This window comes from Phasianus colchicus, chromosome 10 (assembly GCF_987193195.1).
Source record: "Phasianus colchicus chromosome 10, bPhaCol1.hap1.1, whole genome shotgun sequence".
NCBI classification, from domain to species: Eukaryota; Metazoa; Chordata; class Aves; order Galliformes; family Phasianidae; genus Phasianus; species Phasianus colchicus.
The window spans coordinates 11,401,776-11,417,536 of NC_143445.1; the positions used below are offsets into that span (position 1 = coordinate 11,401,776).

Sequence of the window (15,761 nt, forward strand, 5' to 3'; positions counted from 1 at the left end):
TTGTTATAAACAAAGGGGACTTTGTCTTGCAGAAGACTATGGGACTGGACTCAAAACATACACTTGGAGTTTGGATGCCAAGTCCATGAAAATGGGAAAGATGCAAGCAGAAGTATTCCCACAATAGAAGCAAAGAGGTTGAGTTAAAGAAGCACTGTGCTATTGTGCGATATGACATCAGTGTTTCCCAAGGAAGTACCACCATTCTTTTTGAAAATGGGGTACACAGCAGTTTCACATCTGAACTTCAAGTTGTAACCCCTTGTGAAATATTATTGCACACTTGATACTTGTTCTGTCTGACAAAATCAAAATGCATCTGTTTAAAATCTGCATATAGTTTAAAAAATTTCTCTTTATATGAAGAGTAAGTTAAATCTATGGTTAGTTGTTTGTGGTGTGAGAACGATATTACCTGGGTTGCTGAGAAAAGACACTGCTTTGGAAAATAATTGTAATTGTTCTCTTTGAACCCCCCTGAAGGTAATGGATGAGGACTTCAAAGCACCCAGCTGTAGCCCAAACTGATCAGCATAGGAAAAAGCAGGGAATTACATGAAAGTGTCAATATCCAGTGCTCATAGGTCCTGAACTCATATTCAGCACCTAATTTTTGGATGGTAAATTTGTCAGAGTGCTCTAATTAAGGAGCAGAAGACACCAGTTCCATGTAATTCTTTAAAAGACCCAGAATAAGATCTCATGCATCACTTATTCTCTTTACATCCACAGAACTCCCACCGAGCTTGGCAGGGCCTTATAGAAAGTCTGGCATCTGACCTTGATTCTGAAGGGCTGATTTTGGGGTGATTTACTGGGGAAGATAAAGGGGCCCCCTAGCAACCCCGTGAATGTGACAGATGCTCCTGACATGCCGGGGAAGAGCTGTGCCATTATGCACTGCCCTTCTTCCCCCCCCGCCCCCACTTTAAAACCATCTGATCCCTTTCTGGTTCAATTCTTTTACATATCCCTGCATTATATTGTAGAATCCGAGCGGCTACACCAACCACTCAAGCTTCACTGCCCGTCTAATTAAAGTCTCTCCGTCAACTGGTAATTCTGTAATAATTCACAGCTGGTTTTGCTCTCTATTAAATCTGTTATGTTCCCTGGCTGAAAAAGGCTGTGAGGCCTTAAAAAGTATCGACAGCTATTAATTTGTTTGCATTTAAAATCCAGTATGTGGCTGCAAAGGCCTGTTACAGTATCACAGAGGAAGATAAATGTCAGTGCATAATCTGCTAGGAAATTTCACACAGGAATTGATTAAAAGTCTATCAGCAATCATTGCACTAGTGTGTCTTCAGGTGTATATATATATACATATATATATGTAGCTAAGAAATAAATAGCTCCCTATATAAATATATATATATATACACGCAGCCAGTTTAAACCTAATTGTTATGAACTAGTAAATGGCATTCACAGTTCATGCATTCTTCCTAGTAGCAGAGCTTAATTATTTCAGCTTATACTCTAAGCAGCAACATACCAGTAAGCGTTTGCTTGCTTCCCCTGGTAACCTAGTAGTTTAAAGAGTACGAGCAGTTTCACCACCGCCGTTTTCTCTGGAAACCTTCTTCCACAGGTGTCTTTCCCCCAGGTTCACAGCATCTTCAGGACACGGCTGGGCCAGTCTGAGGGTCACCAGTGTGAAGGTCACCAGCTCAACCGTCTGCAGCCCAAGGGTACGGTGGCCACCAGCAGGTCAGTCCTGCTTGCAGAGGTCTGCGACATTGAGGAACCTCCTGACGACCACAGCCAGGCAGACCGTCAGCAGCAGCATGTACCCCACGGTGCCCAGGTAGGTGGGAGCGGCCGGGGCTGCCTTGAGGAACTCAGCCAGCCCGTCTTCCACGTAGTGCACCTGGTCGTAGATGCTGAGGAAGGTGAAGATGTGGAAGAGCTGGTGGCTGTGCCCCACGATGTCGAACAGCCCTGGCTGGATCCGCTCGGGGATTTTGCTGACGTTGAAGAAGGCAGCCACCAGCAGCCAGAAGTAGCGGCGGTAGAAGTAGACGAAAAGCGTGGGGTTGCGCGTGCGGAGGTCGAAGATGAGGCTCTCCAACATGATGGGACAGGCCATGCTCAGCGGCATGGCGAAGACGAAGGTGCGCACAGCAAAGGGGTAGGCGCAGCAGGCGGCACGGCTGCGGCAGCAGGCGGCCGTGCATCCCACGGCCAGCGCCAGGGCCACGGGCAGCACCATGGCGCGGTAGGCCGCGATGGGCAGGCTGCAGTCCAGCTGCCAGCCCAGCTGCTGCTGCACGTAGCGGCTCAAGACGCCGGCATCCAGCAGGCTCAGCCCCGGCAGCAGGTAGTAGGAGTAGGCCACGGTGCTGGCGAAGCCGTAGTAGCTGATGGAGGCGTAGTCCAGGTAGAAGAAGGCGGCGCGGAGGCGCGGGGAGAGGCAGCTGAAGAGATGGGCCGTGCAGCTCATGGCGAAGGTGAGCAGCACCCCCGAGGCGTAGCACCAGAGGGGCAGCAGAGCCGGGTGGTGGAAGGGCACGTCCCCGGCCCCCCGCAGCAGCAGCAGCCGCCCGAAGCGGCTGAAGAAGAGCAGCAGAGGGATGAAGTGGGTCCAGAAGTTGAGCGTCTCGTTGGTGGGCTGCAGCACCGAGGCCAGGCACTCCTGCGCCGAGCAGTGCAGCCGTCGGTAGCCCGAGAGGATGAAGCACTCCACGAAGTCCTCGGGCACCTCGTCCCAGCGCAGCAGGGCGGCGGGGCGGGCGGGCGGCGCCGCCTCCTCCTTGTCCCCCTCGGTCCCCGGCATGCTGCCCCCGCCGGCCCCCGGACCCCCGGCAGCCCCCGGCCCGCCGCCCGCCGCCCGCCGCCGCCGCCGCCGCCGCCGCCGCCGCCGCCCGGGCGAGGTGGAGCCGCCGCTCCCGCAGCCGCCGGCGGAGGAGCCGCGGTGGCTCTGCGCTTTTCCTCCTCCGCCGCCGCCCCCGGCAGCATCACTCATTGCAGCACGGGCAGCGGCGGCACCGCCGCGCCTCCTCCCGCCCCGCCGCCCGGCATCGCGGTAACTGGAAACCGGCGGCGCATCCAGCGCGCCCGGGGGGCCGGGAGAGACGCCCCCGCCGCCCCGGGTACGGTTTCCCGGGGAGGGAGCGTCGGTCACCCGAGCCGCGGTTAATGATTGATGCGGCCGCGGCGCGCGTTTCCCGGCGGGGGGCGGCGGCTGCGGGCCGGGCCCGGGGGAGACCCCCGGGAGAGCACCCGCGGAGGTGCCCGGCGGAGCTCAGCCCCGGCCGCGGCCCCGGGGCGGCCCTCGGCGGCCCCCTCTCGACCGGAGCTCCGCCGGGCGCCGCGGGGGGCGGGCGGGGACAGCGGCGCGGGGACACGCGAGCCGCCGGGCACGGGGCTCTGAGCCGAGCAGCTCCCGGTGCGCGGAGCGGGCGGCGGGCGCGGCACCGCCTTCCTTACCCGCGCGGCTGCCGAGGTGGCACCGCCGAGCGCGGCTCATCGGCTGCGGCGGTGCCGGTGACAAAGGCGGGGCGGAAGGCGCCACAAAGAGGACGGTGACCCCGGCGGGTCGCGCCGTGCCCCGGCGGGCAGCGAGGAGCTGGCGGTGCCCCCGGGCGGGGGACATCGGCGGATGCGGTTTCTGCCGCGTGCGCTACACCGAGGTCGGCTTCTTCGGTGACGTTCTGTCATGCGGCGAACGCAGAAGCTGTTTTAGGCTGAACGGTCGCGGCCCGGGCTCAAAGGGTGTGTGTATGTCACACTGACACACCGGGCCCCCATCTTCTCCCTGCTGTGCGAGCGGCACGCTGCGGGCCGCAGGGGCGCAGTGATGGACCGCCGGGGCTGCGCGGGGCCGAGCCTTACACAAATCCCGCACTTAGCAGCCGTGCGGTTATGCAAGCAGCACGGTTACATAATGAGAATATATAAATCCAGGGAAAGCAGTGGCAGCGTGTTGCTGTGCGGTAACGAGTGTGGGGTAAAGGGAAGAGAGCACAGAAAGTGAAGTGACCTGCAGGCTCAGGTGGCAGCTGGAGCATGGGGATGCTCTCTGCTGCTTCCACGTGTTCCTTTCTGTTTGCTTTCATCACATATGAATGGTCTTAAACATCCTGTGCATTCATTTTCATATGTCTTTATTGCACTACAATATTCTGATATATATGTAAACTCGTGTAGTATAATCTCAGTACAGCGTAATTAGGGCACCATACCCTACGATCTTTATTAAAATCTTCTATTTGATAGTGAGTACTGTGAACATAAAGGTGACCAGAAAAGTGTTTTTAAAAACTGGCACAAAAGAAGCAGTAAAAATGTGTTGCTGAAAGTGATGTTCAGTGCATTTTTCATTACAGGAAAACATTGATGTTACGGAACTGTCCAAAGTAGGGCACGCTGATGGCACTGCTTGTAATCTTTACAAAAATAAAGTCCTCCTAGGAAAATAAACACAGCTGAAACAGTACTGGGAAGTTAATGAGTAGAGTAAAATACTAAACAAAGGGACTTATTTTTTAGATAACAGGCCTAACGTGTTCTGATGTCCATGCATTTTAGAGGGTGGGAGGTGGAAGCCTGGCAGCCTGCAGGGACAACAGTCCTTGGGGTGAGCAGGGTGCTCTGTGTGCTCTGCAATGTGTGGTTTAGGGAGAAGAAAGGCTCTTCAGGGTTAAACTGCTCAGTCTTTGGCAGAAATCCATCTTCTGATGGGCTGAAGAGGCCCCTGGAGCAGACAGGCTAGATGCTGCCCATGGGCTGTGTCACTGTGGTTGTCCCCACTGGTGAGGTGGTTGGCAGCCAGATGTCTCCTCCCTGCCCTGCTCCCACCCTGCTGTGTGGTTCCTAAGCGATGCTTTCATCTCTGGTAGTGAATGCCACTGCAGGTCTTAGGCATCAGGCCAAAGTGAGCCTCCCTCCTCAAGGTTAGGTATGGAGAGGTGGCTGGGAGCCACGTGGTTCAGACCTGCACTGAAGAGCCTGCTGGAAAAGCATCAGCAGCTGTTGTGACAGATGGTCTAAACAACAGCAGCATCCACTGCTGATGGAAGTGCTGAGCTGCAGCAGCAGCAGCAGGACTCGTTCGGCACTTCTGTCTTTCCCACAGGCAGGAGGCATTTAGTCCTCTTGCCTATCTCCTGGCTTCCTGCGAGAAACACCCACTGGGTCTGTGGCTCTGTGGGAAGTAGCCCTGCTGGGGATCAGCACGTGGAATTTGCTGATGGTTCCGGATCCACAGTGGCACCTGACAGTCTGGGTGCTGGTGAAGATATGCATTGCTGTCACTGCATAAGTGAAGATAAATGTCTGGAAACTTTTCCCCATTGTTCTTGTCTTCCTGTAGTATTTTAAAATGTCCTAAGATAATATTCTCTGGGATGGAAACTTTCAGTTTTCCAGTGCTGGGGTCAGACAGGAAGATGCTGCACAGTCCCTGTGCTCCTTGGCAATAGGTAAAAGAATGCTGTGAGCTCAGCCAGTTCTGTCCTGCCTTGTATCTCTAGGCTGTGTCCCCATGCAGCCTGCGCTGTGGGCTAAATGCAAATACTTCTCTGGAAGAAGGACAGGGTCATGATCACTGTCTGGTTCTGTTTGCTTTGTTCCTGTGGGTTTACCTGTTAATGCTGTTATATATAAATACAAGCAGTACTACAGATAAATTGCAAGTTCCTTTTCTCCGCCTCTGTGTGGGCACAAGCTTGGGTTTGTGCCAGGTGCTTAGGTAATGTCACACATGTAGGATTTGGGTCTCCTTGTCTGGACAGAAAGTGCCATGGTGATCTCAGAGCTTCTAAAGATCACTGTTCATGTCATTTCCAAGTGAGTCCAACACAGCTGTAGGAGCCACAGTAATGAAATTAATCACCAGCAGTCTGGTTCCTTTTTTTCCAGGCTGCTGTCTCACGGGAGAGAATGATCTCCAAGGACAGACTGGGCTTTCATAAAGACGGCCGTATACATCTTATGTAGGGTTAGTTATTCTGTTTGCAAGCCAGCTGGAGTAGTGTACTGGGAACCTTACAATTTAAAGCTCTTACAACCTTAAAATAGCCTCTTATTTGTGTGTAGTCCATCAAGGTTAGTATTACTTGGCTATTATGTGGTAGGGAAGGGAAAGTCAGGGCATTTGGAGGTCACTGAGAGGAGTCCACAGGCTGTAGTGTGTGAAGAAGCCTCAGTGCATTGCTCTAAACCAGAGGGTTTATATTTAGAAGGGCATGATCAGCATATAGCTGGGTTTCTTCTAGCATGTGTAGAATGTTCTGCAGGCTTTGTCTCGAAATAACCTTTGAGAAGACTCTTAAAACTCTGATGAAGGCATTGTCTAATGAGGTAAATAATGGGAGGTAGTATTCATCAGTGCTGGTATGAACAAAGAAAAAGTTTTCCCAAAATACCAAGTGGATTTGTTTCTACAGTATGCTTTCATTTTATTCATATTTGAAGTCCTTTCACAATGTATCATTTTGTCTAAAATATCACAAGCCCTGTAAAATATTGTGAATTACTTCAACCATCCACAATGAAATTATGCCTTTCAGATAGAAAAAAAAGAAAATTTCATCTTTTGCGCTCTAATTTATACAGCATGCTTGGGAGGAGGTCCTGCTTAGCCCTCCTGTTATCCACTGTCTTTCTGAGCGAGTAAAGAAATTAACTCTACAGCTAGAGAGGAAGTCTGCGTGTTAGCAAACGCTGTGGTGGTTGGCAGATTTACAGTGCTTTTGGAGATACACCTTCAGCCTCATCCAACTCAGCCCACTCAGAGTGGCAAACATTAATCAGAAGGAATCTCTTTTATGGTAATACTTTGACATAAAATGCTCTTTCTTTCACTTCTTTTGCCTTTTCTATATTTCAACCTTCAAGACAGATTTTACTAATCTCTTTCTTAGTAAGAAATTTTCTCTGAGTAGAAACATCTAACCTGTGTGCCCTGGATTTTATCCTTCTTCACTAACATCTCTCCAGTACGTCTGACTGTTCTGACATCCATCGTGGAACCCCACTGACCACAAGTGAGGGCAGAATTTGGCTGTATTTATTTAAAAGAGTAAACCTTAAGGAAAGAGAGGCTCTAGCCTCATCTCGCTTTGTCTAATGTAGCTCATACTTGCAGTTTCTCTGATGGAACATACAGAGTCACACAAACATTTTCCTCCCTGTGATTTTTTATCCCTTCTCAACTTCGTATCAGTCTCTTGAAAATAATGTCTTGATGGGTAACTTTGTACTGTAGTGAATGTGATCTTTTGTAATAATTGCGTAGGCATAGTGCTTTGATCTAATACTGAAGAGGTTAACTTGCCCTTAGCCATCTACCCCACAGTCATGTTCAGACTGGATAAACAGGAATCCTTGCATCATTTTCTCCTTCTTAAGTAACTAACAAGGGCCAATTATACTTTATAAATATAATTCCCTAATAGATAAGCAAAGTGGAAGTGATGTTTGGATTTTAAAGCCTGAGCTATAGTTGGAGGTTAGAAAAGATAGGTATGGTAAGGGAAATAGCAAGATAATTGCTAAATACTGGACAATCTGGAAGAATGAATCCCAACACATTTTAAGAAAGTTTATCTGAATGCCTTTTTTTTTTTTTTTTTTTTTTTTTTAAAGATTGGGGGTAGATTTTGTGTTCTTATGGACACTGGCAAACCTGAACATAAGTACTGCAGTGTAATTAGTTTCACTGTGATGAAGAATACCATACTGGGTGCATGCATACTTCACAAATGTTCCCCATGATCAGAATCCATCACTGTCCTACCTACAGGGTGCCTACAGCAAGAACAAAGTAAGCTTGTCCTTTGTGAGTGATTGCAGGGCTGAACCCTCACTTGCAAAATGCATGGCCAAGGAAAACTTGCTTGTTTGCATGTGCACAGCTAACTGAAACATTGAGTGAGGGAGTTTTCCAGAGCACAAGTTGATATCACTGTTGGTAAACTCAAAGAAGGGACTCTTGGTATGGAGAAAGGAAAGGTGCTGTTGAACTCAGCTTGAATTTCCATGGTTTTAAGCAGCTGGTAAATCTTCACATCTGGATTCCATCCACATAGGTTAATTCTCTGTGACAAGAAGTTGCAGAAGAACTTTTGGAATTAAGCCTTACTGAAGAACACACTGCAAAATACTGGCCTTTCTCTGCTAAATAGCGAAGTCTGATGTTGCCCCTATAATCAGACTGAGGAGTCCCAGAGAGAGAAAAGAAACTCTCAAAACAATAAAGCACATCTCCCAGAAGAGCAGCGGGATCTGGGAAGGGAAAGCAGCTGCAAAGCAGGACTAGAGCGGGATGTAGAGTTAAGAGAAGGCAGTGCAGCAGCGCTGGGAGATAAAGCAATGCAGAGGAGACTTCAGCCAGGTGACAGAAAGGAGGCACAACAGGCGCTGGGAATCTAGGATCCAAACTGCTCTCACTCAGACACGTTCTAAAGCTTTTTTTTCTTTTTACTATTCAGGGAGTCCCAGTTGCAGTCCAGTGTCTCCAAGCTGCAGCTGCTCTGGCCGTGGGTACTGATGCATCTCCTCTCTATCTTGCTCTTCTTCCATGCTGCACACTCAGCTTCCAACAGCAAGTGAGTATGCAGGGGAGGATCCTTCTGCCTATTTTGGGAACTCTTACCTATGGTTTTTAGTCTCAGAGGTGGGAGGACGTAGAAGGTAGAATAAGGAAAAAGAAACTGGGAAACTGCTGCCTATGCGATGGGAAAACAGCACACAGTGACAGTGGCTTTAGGGATCTGTGAGCCATTACTGAGAGTACAAAAACATAGGGTTACAAACCTGTCCACCCTGTAGCTACATTTCTGTCCTACTCCTGATCTGCTATTCTTATGCCCTCAGGTGTGCTTTCATTGCTACAGGGCAAGGAACATCCATGGCACATAAAATCCTCCCTGTCCCCTCATACACACCTTTGTAAAGGATTGGAGCAGCAGAGCTGTGATCTGTCCTGAGGTGAGAGGAATGAGCAAAAATGGTGAGAGAGCTCCTGTGGAAGTGGGGATAAAACAGGCAGAAAGACAAGCGTAGTGCACTGCAGCGTGATTTACTGAGTGTAATTTAGTGTTCATTATTTAAGATAATTCATGATTTTCCCTATCAATGCCTAATTATATCTGTCATTATAAAAACAGTTAATAACTCCCACGTTTGCATAAAACCAGATCTGCTTCATTATAATGAAAAATCTCTGGTATTTCCTTTTTACTACTATCGTCTACCCTTTCCAGCATGAATCCTCCATGGAGTTATGCATCTCACAGCATTCTTCCCTTCCCATCCCATCCAGCCCAGGGCATAATGCCATTTACTAACTGTATGTGATTGCTACTGTACTATTGTGATGTGTTATAAATAGCACAGTTTCAGTATAGTTCATTCTGAAAAAGTATCTGTAGAGATGACCTGTGGAATACCAACTATGCATTTCTTGTTTTTCCCTTTCACAGCATGCAGTGGATCATGATTCCCTTAATTGGTGCAGTTTATTAATTACAAAGGAGCATAGAAGCTGAGTGGTAAGCAGAGGATTTCTACAATGAAGTAGATAATTAAAAAGGATTAATGAGGTGGATTAAATAAAGGGATTGAGGCCAAATGGAGCACAAATTTTTGAAACATTAGTGGCCCCAAACTCCTAGCATCCAAGGGCACGTTCCTTTTTTCCAGTTTGATGTTTGCTTTTACCCAGAAGCGTCAGTCCTTCTTTCAAACCGGGTTTATCAGCACATTCCCAGGAGAGCTGAGCAGATTTTGTCCCTCCTCCCATGGCCCAAAGTGCTCCTTCTGTCCAGTACAAGTTCCCATCTGGTTTGCTTTCAGCTCAGTGCTGCACCTGTTTCTACTACCACATTAAAGACAAAACTCAAAGGATGTAATGGATGACACTAATCCTGTGCTTCCTCAATCTGCTGAAGTGGTTCTTAATAATCTCTTTCTCTTTAAGAAAGATGGAGGAAAAGGACTTTGCTGGGATTCTGAAACAACAGAAGCCTGCCTAATCCACCCCTAAAGCTTCTTGGCTAACAGCATTCCTTCCTGCGGAAAGGCTTCTCTATGGGCAAGTTTGGAGTACAACAAAGCGTAGAAGGACTGATGCAATTGCCCCCAAATTCTGCTGTCAACAGCTGGGTTTTCCTTCTCCCTCCTGCTCCCAAGCCAGGAGTGATTCCACTTCAGACTGGGGGTGCTCAGCAGGCGGTGGAGGAAGCTGCAGAAATGGAGAGGAATCCACCAAGGTGGGAGGTGGGAGGGTGCTGGTACAGTGCTGTGGGAGCGGCAGGTAAACACTTGCGATATTTAAATCAAGTTCCCTTCTGAAGGGAGCTCATTAAACATCTGATATCTCTTGATCCTTACTCCCAATCCATTACCGGATCATTTTTGCATAGTTATTTTGCAAATGGTAGAGGGAGACATGCATATTTCTGCCACGTGACCCCCATCTGTCTGCCTTATGGATTTCTCAGTTGCAGTAGCACTATCTGGCCAAGCACTTACTTGGCTGGAATAGTGAAGCAATTAGTATCTAGGTAGTTATTTGTGTCGGTTTCCTTTTTTTGGTGTGAGTCATGAAGCAGAAATCACAGGATATCATCACTGTAATATCACTGCCCATTCTGAGCAGCGGGGAGCTCATCTGTGGAGCACACAGGATTCCCCGCACGTGATTTCTGGTTATTTCCCCATGCCAGTTACTAGTGGAAGCAGCACTTAAGAGCTGGGCCCACGCCGCTTGATCCGCTGCCCCTCCCAGCAGCAATATTGCCCCATTTATAATCGCTCAGTGTAGGCAGCAGGTAGCACACCACGGGGAGAACCCGCCCCTTGAGCAATGCCGCCCGGGCCGGCTGAACGCCACCAGCCGCCACAGCCCCGCCTGACCCCGCGCTGCCGGCGGGCAGCTCTGAGCTGCGGCCCCGCGCGGCCCCTGCTGGAGCCCGGGCGCTGCTCTGAGCCTTGGAGCGGCTCCTGTCCCCGAGCACTGCCGCTGTGCACCGCACGCAGGAGGGCTGCAGGTAATTCTGCCTGCAGAATTCTATTTCTGTCTGCGTTTCTATTCAAACACACTGACGAGGATTTTCAATTTTTTTTGAATGAGATGTTTCTCCTTTTCTTGAGCTTCGAAGTGATCGATGCCCCCCAGCAGCTCAGGCTGCCCGGGGCCCCATCCAGCCTGGCCTTGAGCACCTCCAGGGATGGGGCACCCACAGCTCTGCGGGCAGCAGTGCCAGCACCTCACTGCCCTCTGAGTAAGGAATTTCCTCCTATTATCTAATCTAATCTAAACATATCATACTGGTTTTTATCTGCACTGCCAAATGTAGTTATTAGCGTAGGCTGCTCTCTACTGTGGCTCACGTGACTGTAGGCGTTAGGAGTTGGTGGATTTAAAACTTTCATTCATTTCTGTGCCTTTTCCTTAAGCATTACCACAACTCCAGCATCTTTTACATTATGATGAGAACCCATAGGAACAAGGGAACACAGGTGTCATATAAAATGTAAGGTGACTTCTGGTCACAATATCCACTTAGCAGTGTTCAATAATAAAGTTGCCATGGTGTTGTGGTATCACGACCAAGAATAGAGGATCCGCTCTGCCATCCTGTTTGTGCCACACGCAGAGAGCAGGTTGGTTGTGGGTAGGTGAGTTGTTCCCTGCTGCTCTCTCTGAAGCTCTTGTGGGAAAACACCCAGCGATTGGAAAAGACCCTGCAAGATCAGCCTTTGTCTCTCCTCCCAGGGACTCAGGCAGTGCAGACCTCTATTTTTTATGTTAATAGAGACCCCTTCCATCGTGTGTGACCGTGTGTCCTTCACAGCAGCTGTAAAGATTGGTGGTGCCTCCCAAAAATGCAGCAGTGTGCCCAGGAATAGCTGCCTAGGGACAGGAAGGTGTCAGGTGGGTGCTGGCTGTGACTGACTGCCTCTCAGGCTGGTTGCTAAGCAGGTTGGGGTTGCCTAGCGACTTCATTTGGGTTTTTCCCTGCTAACGTGAAAGCAGGAGCCCCAGATGGGACACAGACAGCACTTAGACCAAAGAGCTGCAAGCAGAGTGGGACGCAGCCATGTCCGTGCAGCCTGGACTGCTCCTGGCTCTCCACTGAGGAGGTGGCATGAGGACAGGCCCAGCTCACGGCCTTCACCCGAGATGCTCTTCCCCTTGTTGGCACGGTGAGGCCCGAGGAGCCATGGGTTCCCTGCTCTGGGGTGCTGCTGTGGGTGCAGCAGGTGAAGGACACAGCTGGGCCCTGCCGCCCTGTGAGGGGCTCAGGTTCCAACACAGCTCTTGCAACGCTTCTGCTGTTTGTAGAATACCCACGCCGGGCCTGCCGGGGTGCCCTGCGCCAGGTGTGATGAGGTGCTGCTCACCGGCATCTCCGGGTAACCGCACCGCGCCACTGCATCGACTCACGGAGAACAGAGCGGGCTTTTAGACAGGTCCGATGCCGGCGCCGTGTGACGGCCGCTGTACCTCCAGGAAGGTGGCATCTGCCACAGGCCCGCCCTGGCGGAGACTGAAGTCAGACCAGCTTTGGTCCCCCGCAGGACGGGAAGAAATTTGTTTTTCCAGAGTTTAACACGCTCGGACCAGGCCCGTGCCCCAGTGTGCAGCAAGGTCCCGCCTCGGCACGCGGCCGCGGGGCCGACAGCGGCACGGCGACTCAGCGCTCCGCGGACAGGGGCGGCGGACGGGGCGCGGCGCGAACCCCGCGGGCACGCGCACGGCGGGCGGGGGGCGGCGCGGGGGCGCGCACGCCCGGCGCCCGGCGCAGGCCGCCCCGTCGGCGTCTCGGCTCTCGGCTGCCCGCCCTGAGCGGGCGGAGTCCTTCCGCTGCCATCCGCGGTTCGGCGCTCGCTTCCTCGCCGCCGGGGCTGAGCGAAGGGAGAGGCAAGATGGCGGACAAGGCGCCCGGCGGCTCGCAGAAAGGCAGTGGGAAGGTGAGGCCGTTCCGCGGGGCGGCCCGAGGCCCGGCAGCCCGCTCCATCGCCGGGGGGGTAACGGCCGCGGCCTGCCGGCGGGGCGGCGGGGACCGGGAGCGGCGGGGCGGCCGGGCGCGGGCGGCGCGGCCTGCCGAGTCCCTGCGTCCCTGCCCCGGCCCCGCTCCTGCGCGGCGGGACCGCGGGCCCGGCCGGGGAGAGGCGGGAAGCGGGCGGCGCGGCGCGGTCGGGGCCCGAGCCATCGCGGGGCGTCCGCGCGGCGCCGGGCCGCGGGCTTCTAACAGGCTTCTAACGGGCTTTCACGGGCGAGCGATCCCTGTTCCTCGGCCGCGGGGGGCGGCAGCGCTGCGTTGCGTTGTTCTCCGCGCCTTTCGCCGCGCGCTCCGTGTGCTGTAAGGCTGTGTTGGCTGCGAGGGCCGCGAGCCCCAGCGGCGCTGCCTTGCGCACGGCGTGTCCGCGGCCGCCTCCGCCAGCCCGGAGCCGGGCCTCCCTCGTGCTCCGTCCCGTCTGCGGCGCGGAGCGGTGGGCTGCAGGCAGCCCGCGGGTTGGGGCTGCGGCTGCTGTCTGCTTCCCTCAGCCTGGCAGATCTTAGACCGGAAGGGCAGAACTCCTTTTCCTGACCGTTCTTCTTCTTTTCTTGAATTTGTTTTTCTTTCTTTCTTCCCCCCATAGTGTGCGTGGAAACTGGTCGAGGGAGAATCTGCCTTTTGGCACGGGAATTTCTGGTGCTGTGGAGATAAATGTTCTTTTGCTCATTTTTTTGTTATTCATCTAAAGTAGGATTTCTTAATTATTTTAATTTTTTTTCTTCTTTTTTTGCTTGGAAACCAGCTGAGATTTCATTACCAAGAGTGTTTGCATTAGAGAGGGAGTTTATTTTTGCTTCCCTTTCATGGCCTATTCCAAGCATTGTCAGGAAGCATTTTTTGCATCTTGCCTTTGGCTTGGAACTGTGAGCAGGATCTGGATACAGAACTTCAGCAGCAGAAGAGGTCATAATTTATGTGGAGAGGCTTCCAGGGGGCCAGGGGTTGTGGAATTAGAAGTATCATTAGGCATTGAATTATAGTTTATAGAGTACTGCAGCCAATGGCATGGTGTGCAAAGCAGCTCACGTACAATCCCCTCCTTTTAACAGTTACGCTTTTTAAATTTATTTTATCAGTGTATTATTTCTGTATTGATGCCCATTTTCAAGTTCATAATAATAATTTAAAAAAAAACACTTTCCTCAGTTCTGCAGTGATATGTGTGGACTGTCCTTCATACTAAGTCATCCCACTGAAATCAGTGGCAGACTGTAATGTTGAACAAATACGTGTTAATTTCTCAAGACCTGGAGTTCCCAGGAGTCCCTATACCTTGCCATCTCCCTGCAGTTCCACCTCAATTCACAGTTTCCCATTACTTCAGAGGCAAGTGCTGTGTTCCCAGTGGTCTTTTTCTCATGCTATACATTGTAGACCTTTCATCAATGTTTATTGTATGTAGCAAAGAAAATAATGGTACATGGGATGCTTTTATTACTATTTTGATTGCTTTCTACAAGTAATTGTGCAACATATTGATTTTTGAAAGAAATTTATTTACTTAAGGAGCAAAATCAGAGTTTTAGGTGCCATTTCCTTTGGTGCATCGTGTGCAAAACATAAGATATGTTTTGTAGACTCCATAGAATGTATTTTACTGGCAATTTTGAGATGTTCCCTTGCTGGCTTCCACCCTGCCTTCTGGAAGGAGCACTGTGATGTGTTTCCTGTGCTCTGAGTCTGGTGACCTGGCAACTGGAGGCTTTAAAACTTGCAGTTCCTCCCATTCACAACATGTGATGTTTGTTCTCTGGTGTTTGTGTCCAAGCACTGATTTGCAGTATATATATATTCACTTTTAGAGACTATCATCAAGTTTATTTCAGTCCAGTGTTGTCTATTTGATTCAGTGTTTGAAAGCTGTCCATTGAGATGGTTGGGGCTAGGAGCATCCATTGCCTGTGTTGCCATGGTTGGTAGCTGCTTTTTATAACCTAAATAAATTTGAGAGCGTCTTATCTGAAATGTGCTGTAAGAGCATCATCTATTCACCTGTCGTGTTAAGGTTAGGATAACAAGGTGTGCCTAAGGTTTCTATAACTAGCAATGGATGACAAAATGAAGGAGGAGGAAATAGAGGTTGCCAAAGACTACATGGGAGCTCGTTGTAGGATGTAGTTCTAAAATGGCAGAATCTAATTCTGTTCTGTAACATCGATATAATGAACTATTACCTGCTTGGATGACTCTGCCAGTTTCTTATTACATCTTCTAAGAGCAGTAACTGTATTGCATGTCTGCTGCTCTTGCATGTGATCTGGTACCACTTGGGTACCACATGACAAAGGAGGTTATTATTCACTGGGATCGAGTTACAGGTTTCCCATTTTTCATTTAAAAAAAAAAAAGTGTTAAGGACGTTACCTAATCTTATATGCATTTCTTAGGCTTTTGTTTTTGTTTTAATGTTATGCATCAATAAAACATTGAAGAACCAAGGCTCTTGTGACTGGACAGCCTTCATGGATAATTTGAAGTGTATGAGGGGCAACAATGAAAAATCTGTGCAAGTATGAGTTCCAGTTAGGTGTAGCATACTGCAGGATGGTGGTACCTGTGGTCTTCTGCATTGTTATTCAGCTTGTGAAGAAGAGGAGAGGCGTGAATACATTCCTGTGTTGATGGATATGTAGCTGGAGGTCACTTTCAATATCCTCTCGAACAGTAGAAAATGGAATATTGGCTGCTCCTCTCTGTTTAAGGTTCAGAAAAACAAGAGTGTTCACATACCAAGTGAAGCTAAAC

The 15,761-nt window shown here is 50.4% G+C and overlaps 2 protein-coding genes across 6 annotated transcripts in view; one reads left to right on the plus strand and one right to left on the minus strand.

Moving 5' to 3' along the window:
- Positions 1–1,394: 1,394 nt before the first annotated feature.
- PAQR9 (progestin and adipoQ receptor family member 9) lies at positions 1,395–3,206 on the minus strand. The gene has a single exon (XM_031596206.2). It carries the CDS (start codon positions 2,966–2,968, stop codon positions 1,715–1,717), a length of 1,254 nt encoding a protein of 417 aa, XP_031452066.2. The 5' UTR covers positions 2,969–3,206; the 3' UTR covers positions 1,395–1,714.
- A 9,564-nt stretch (positions 3,207–12,770) lies between these two features.
- Positions 12,771–15,761, plus strand: part of U2SURP (U2 snRNP associated SURP domain containing) — a 46,243-nt gene continuing 43,252 nt past the window's right edge. For 3 of the 5 annotated variants that reach the window (XM_090147344.1, XM_090147345.1, XM_031596284.2), the window contains exon 1: positions 12,771–12,927. In XM_090147344.1, the coding sequence (XP_090003470.1) occupies positions 12,883–12,927 (45 nt within the window). In that variant the 5' untranslated portion in view covers positions 12,771–12,882. Of the gene's footprint in view, positions 12,928–14,162; positions 14,343–15,761 lie in introns of all 5 variants that reach the window. The other 2 variants (XM_090147346.1, XM_031596283.2) reach the window with 2 other exon arrangements.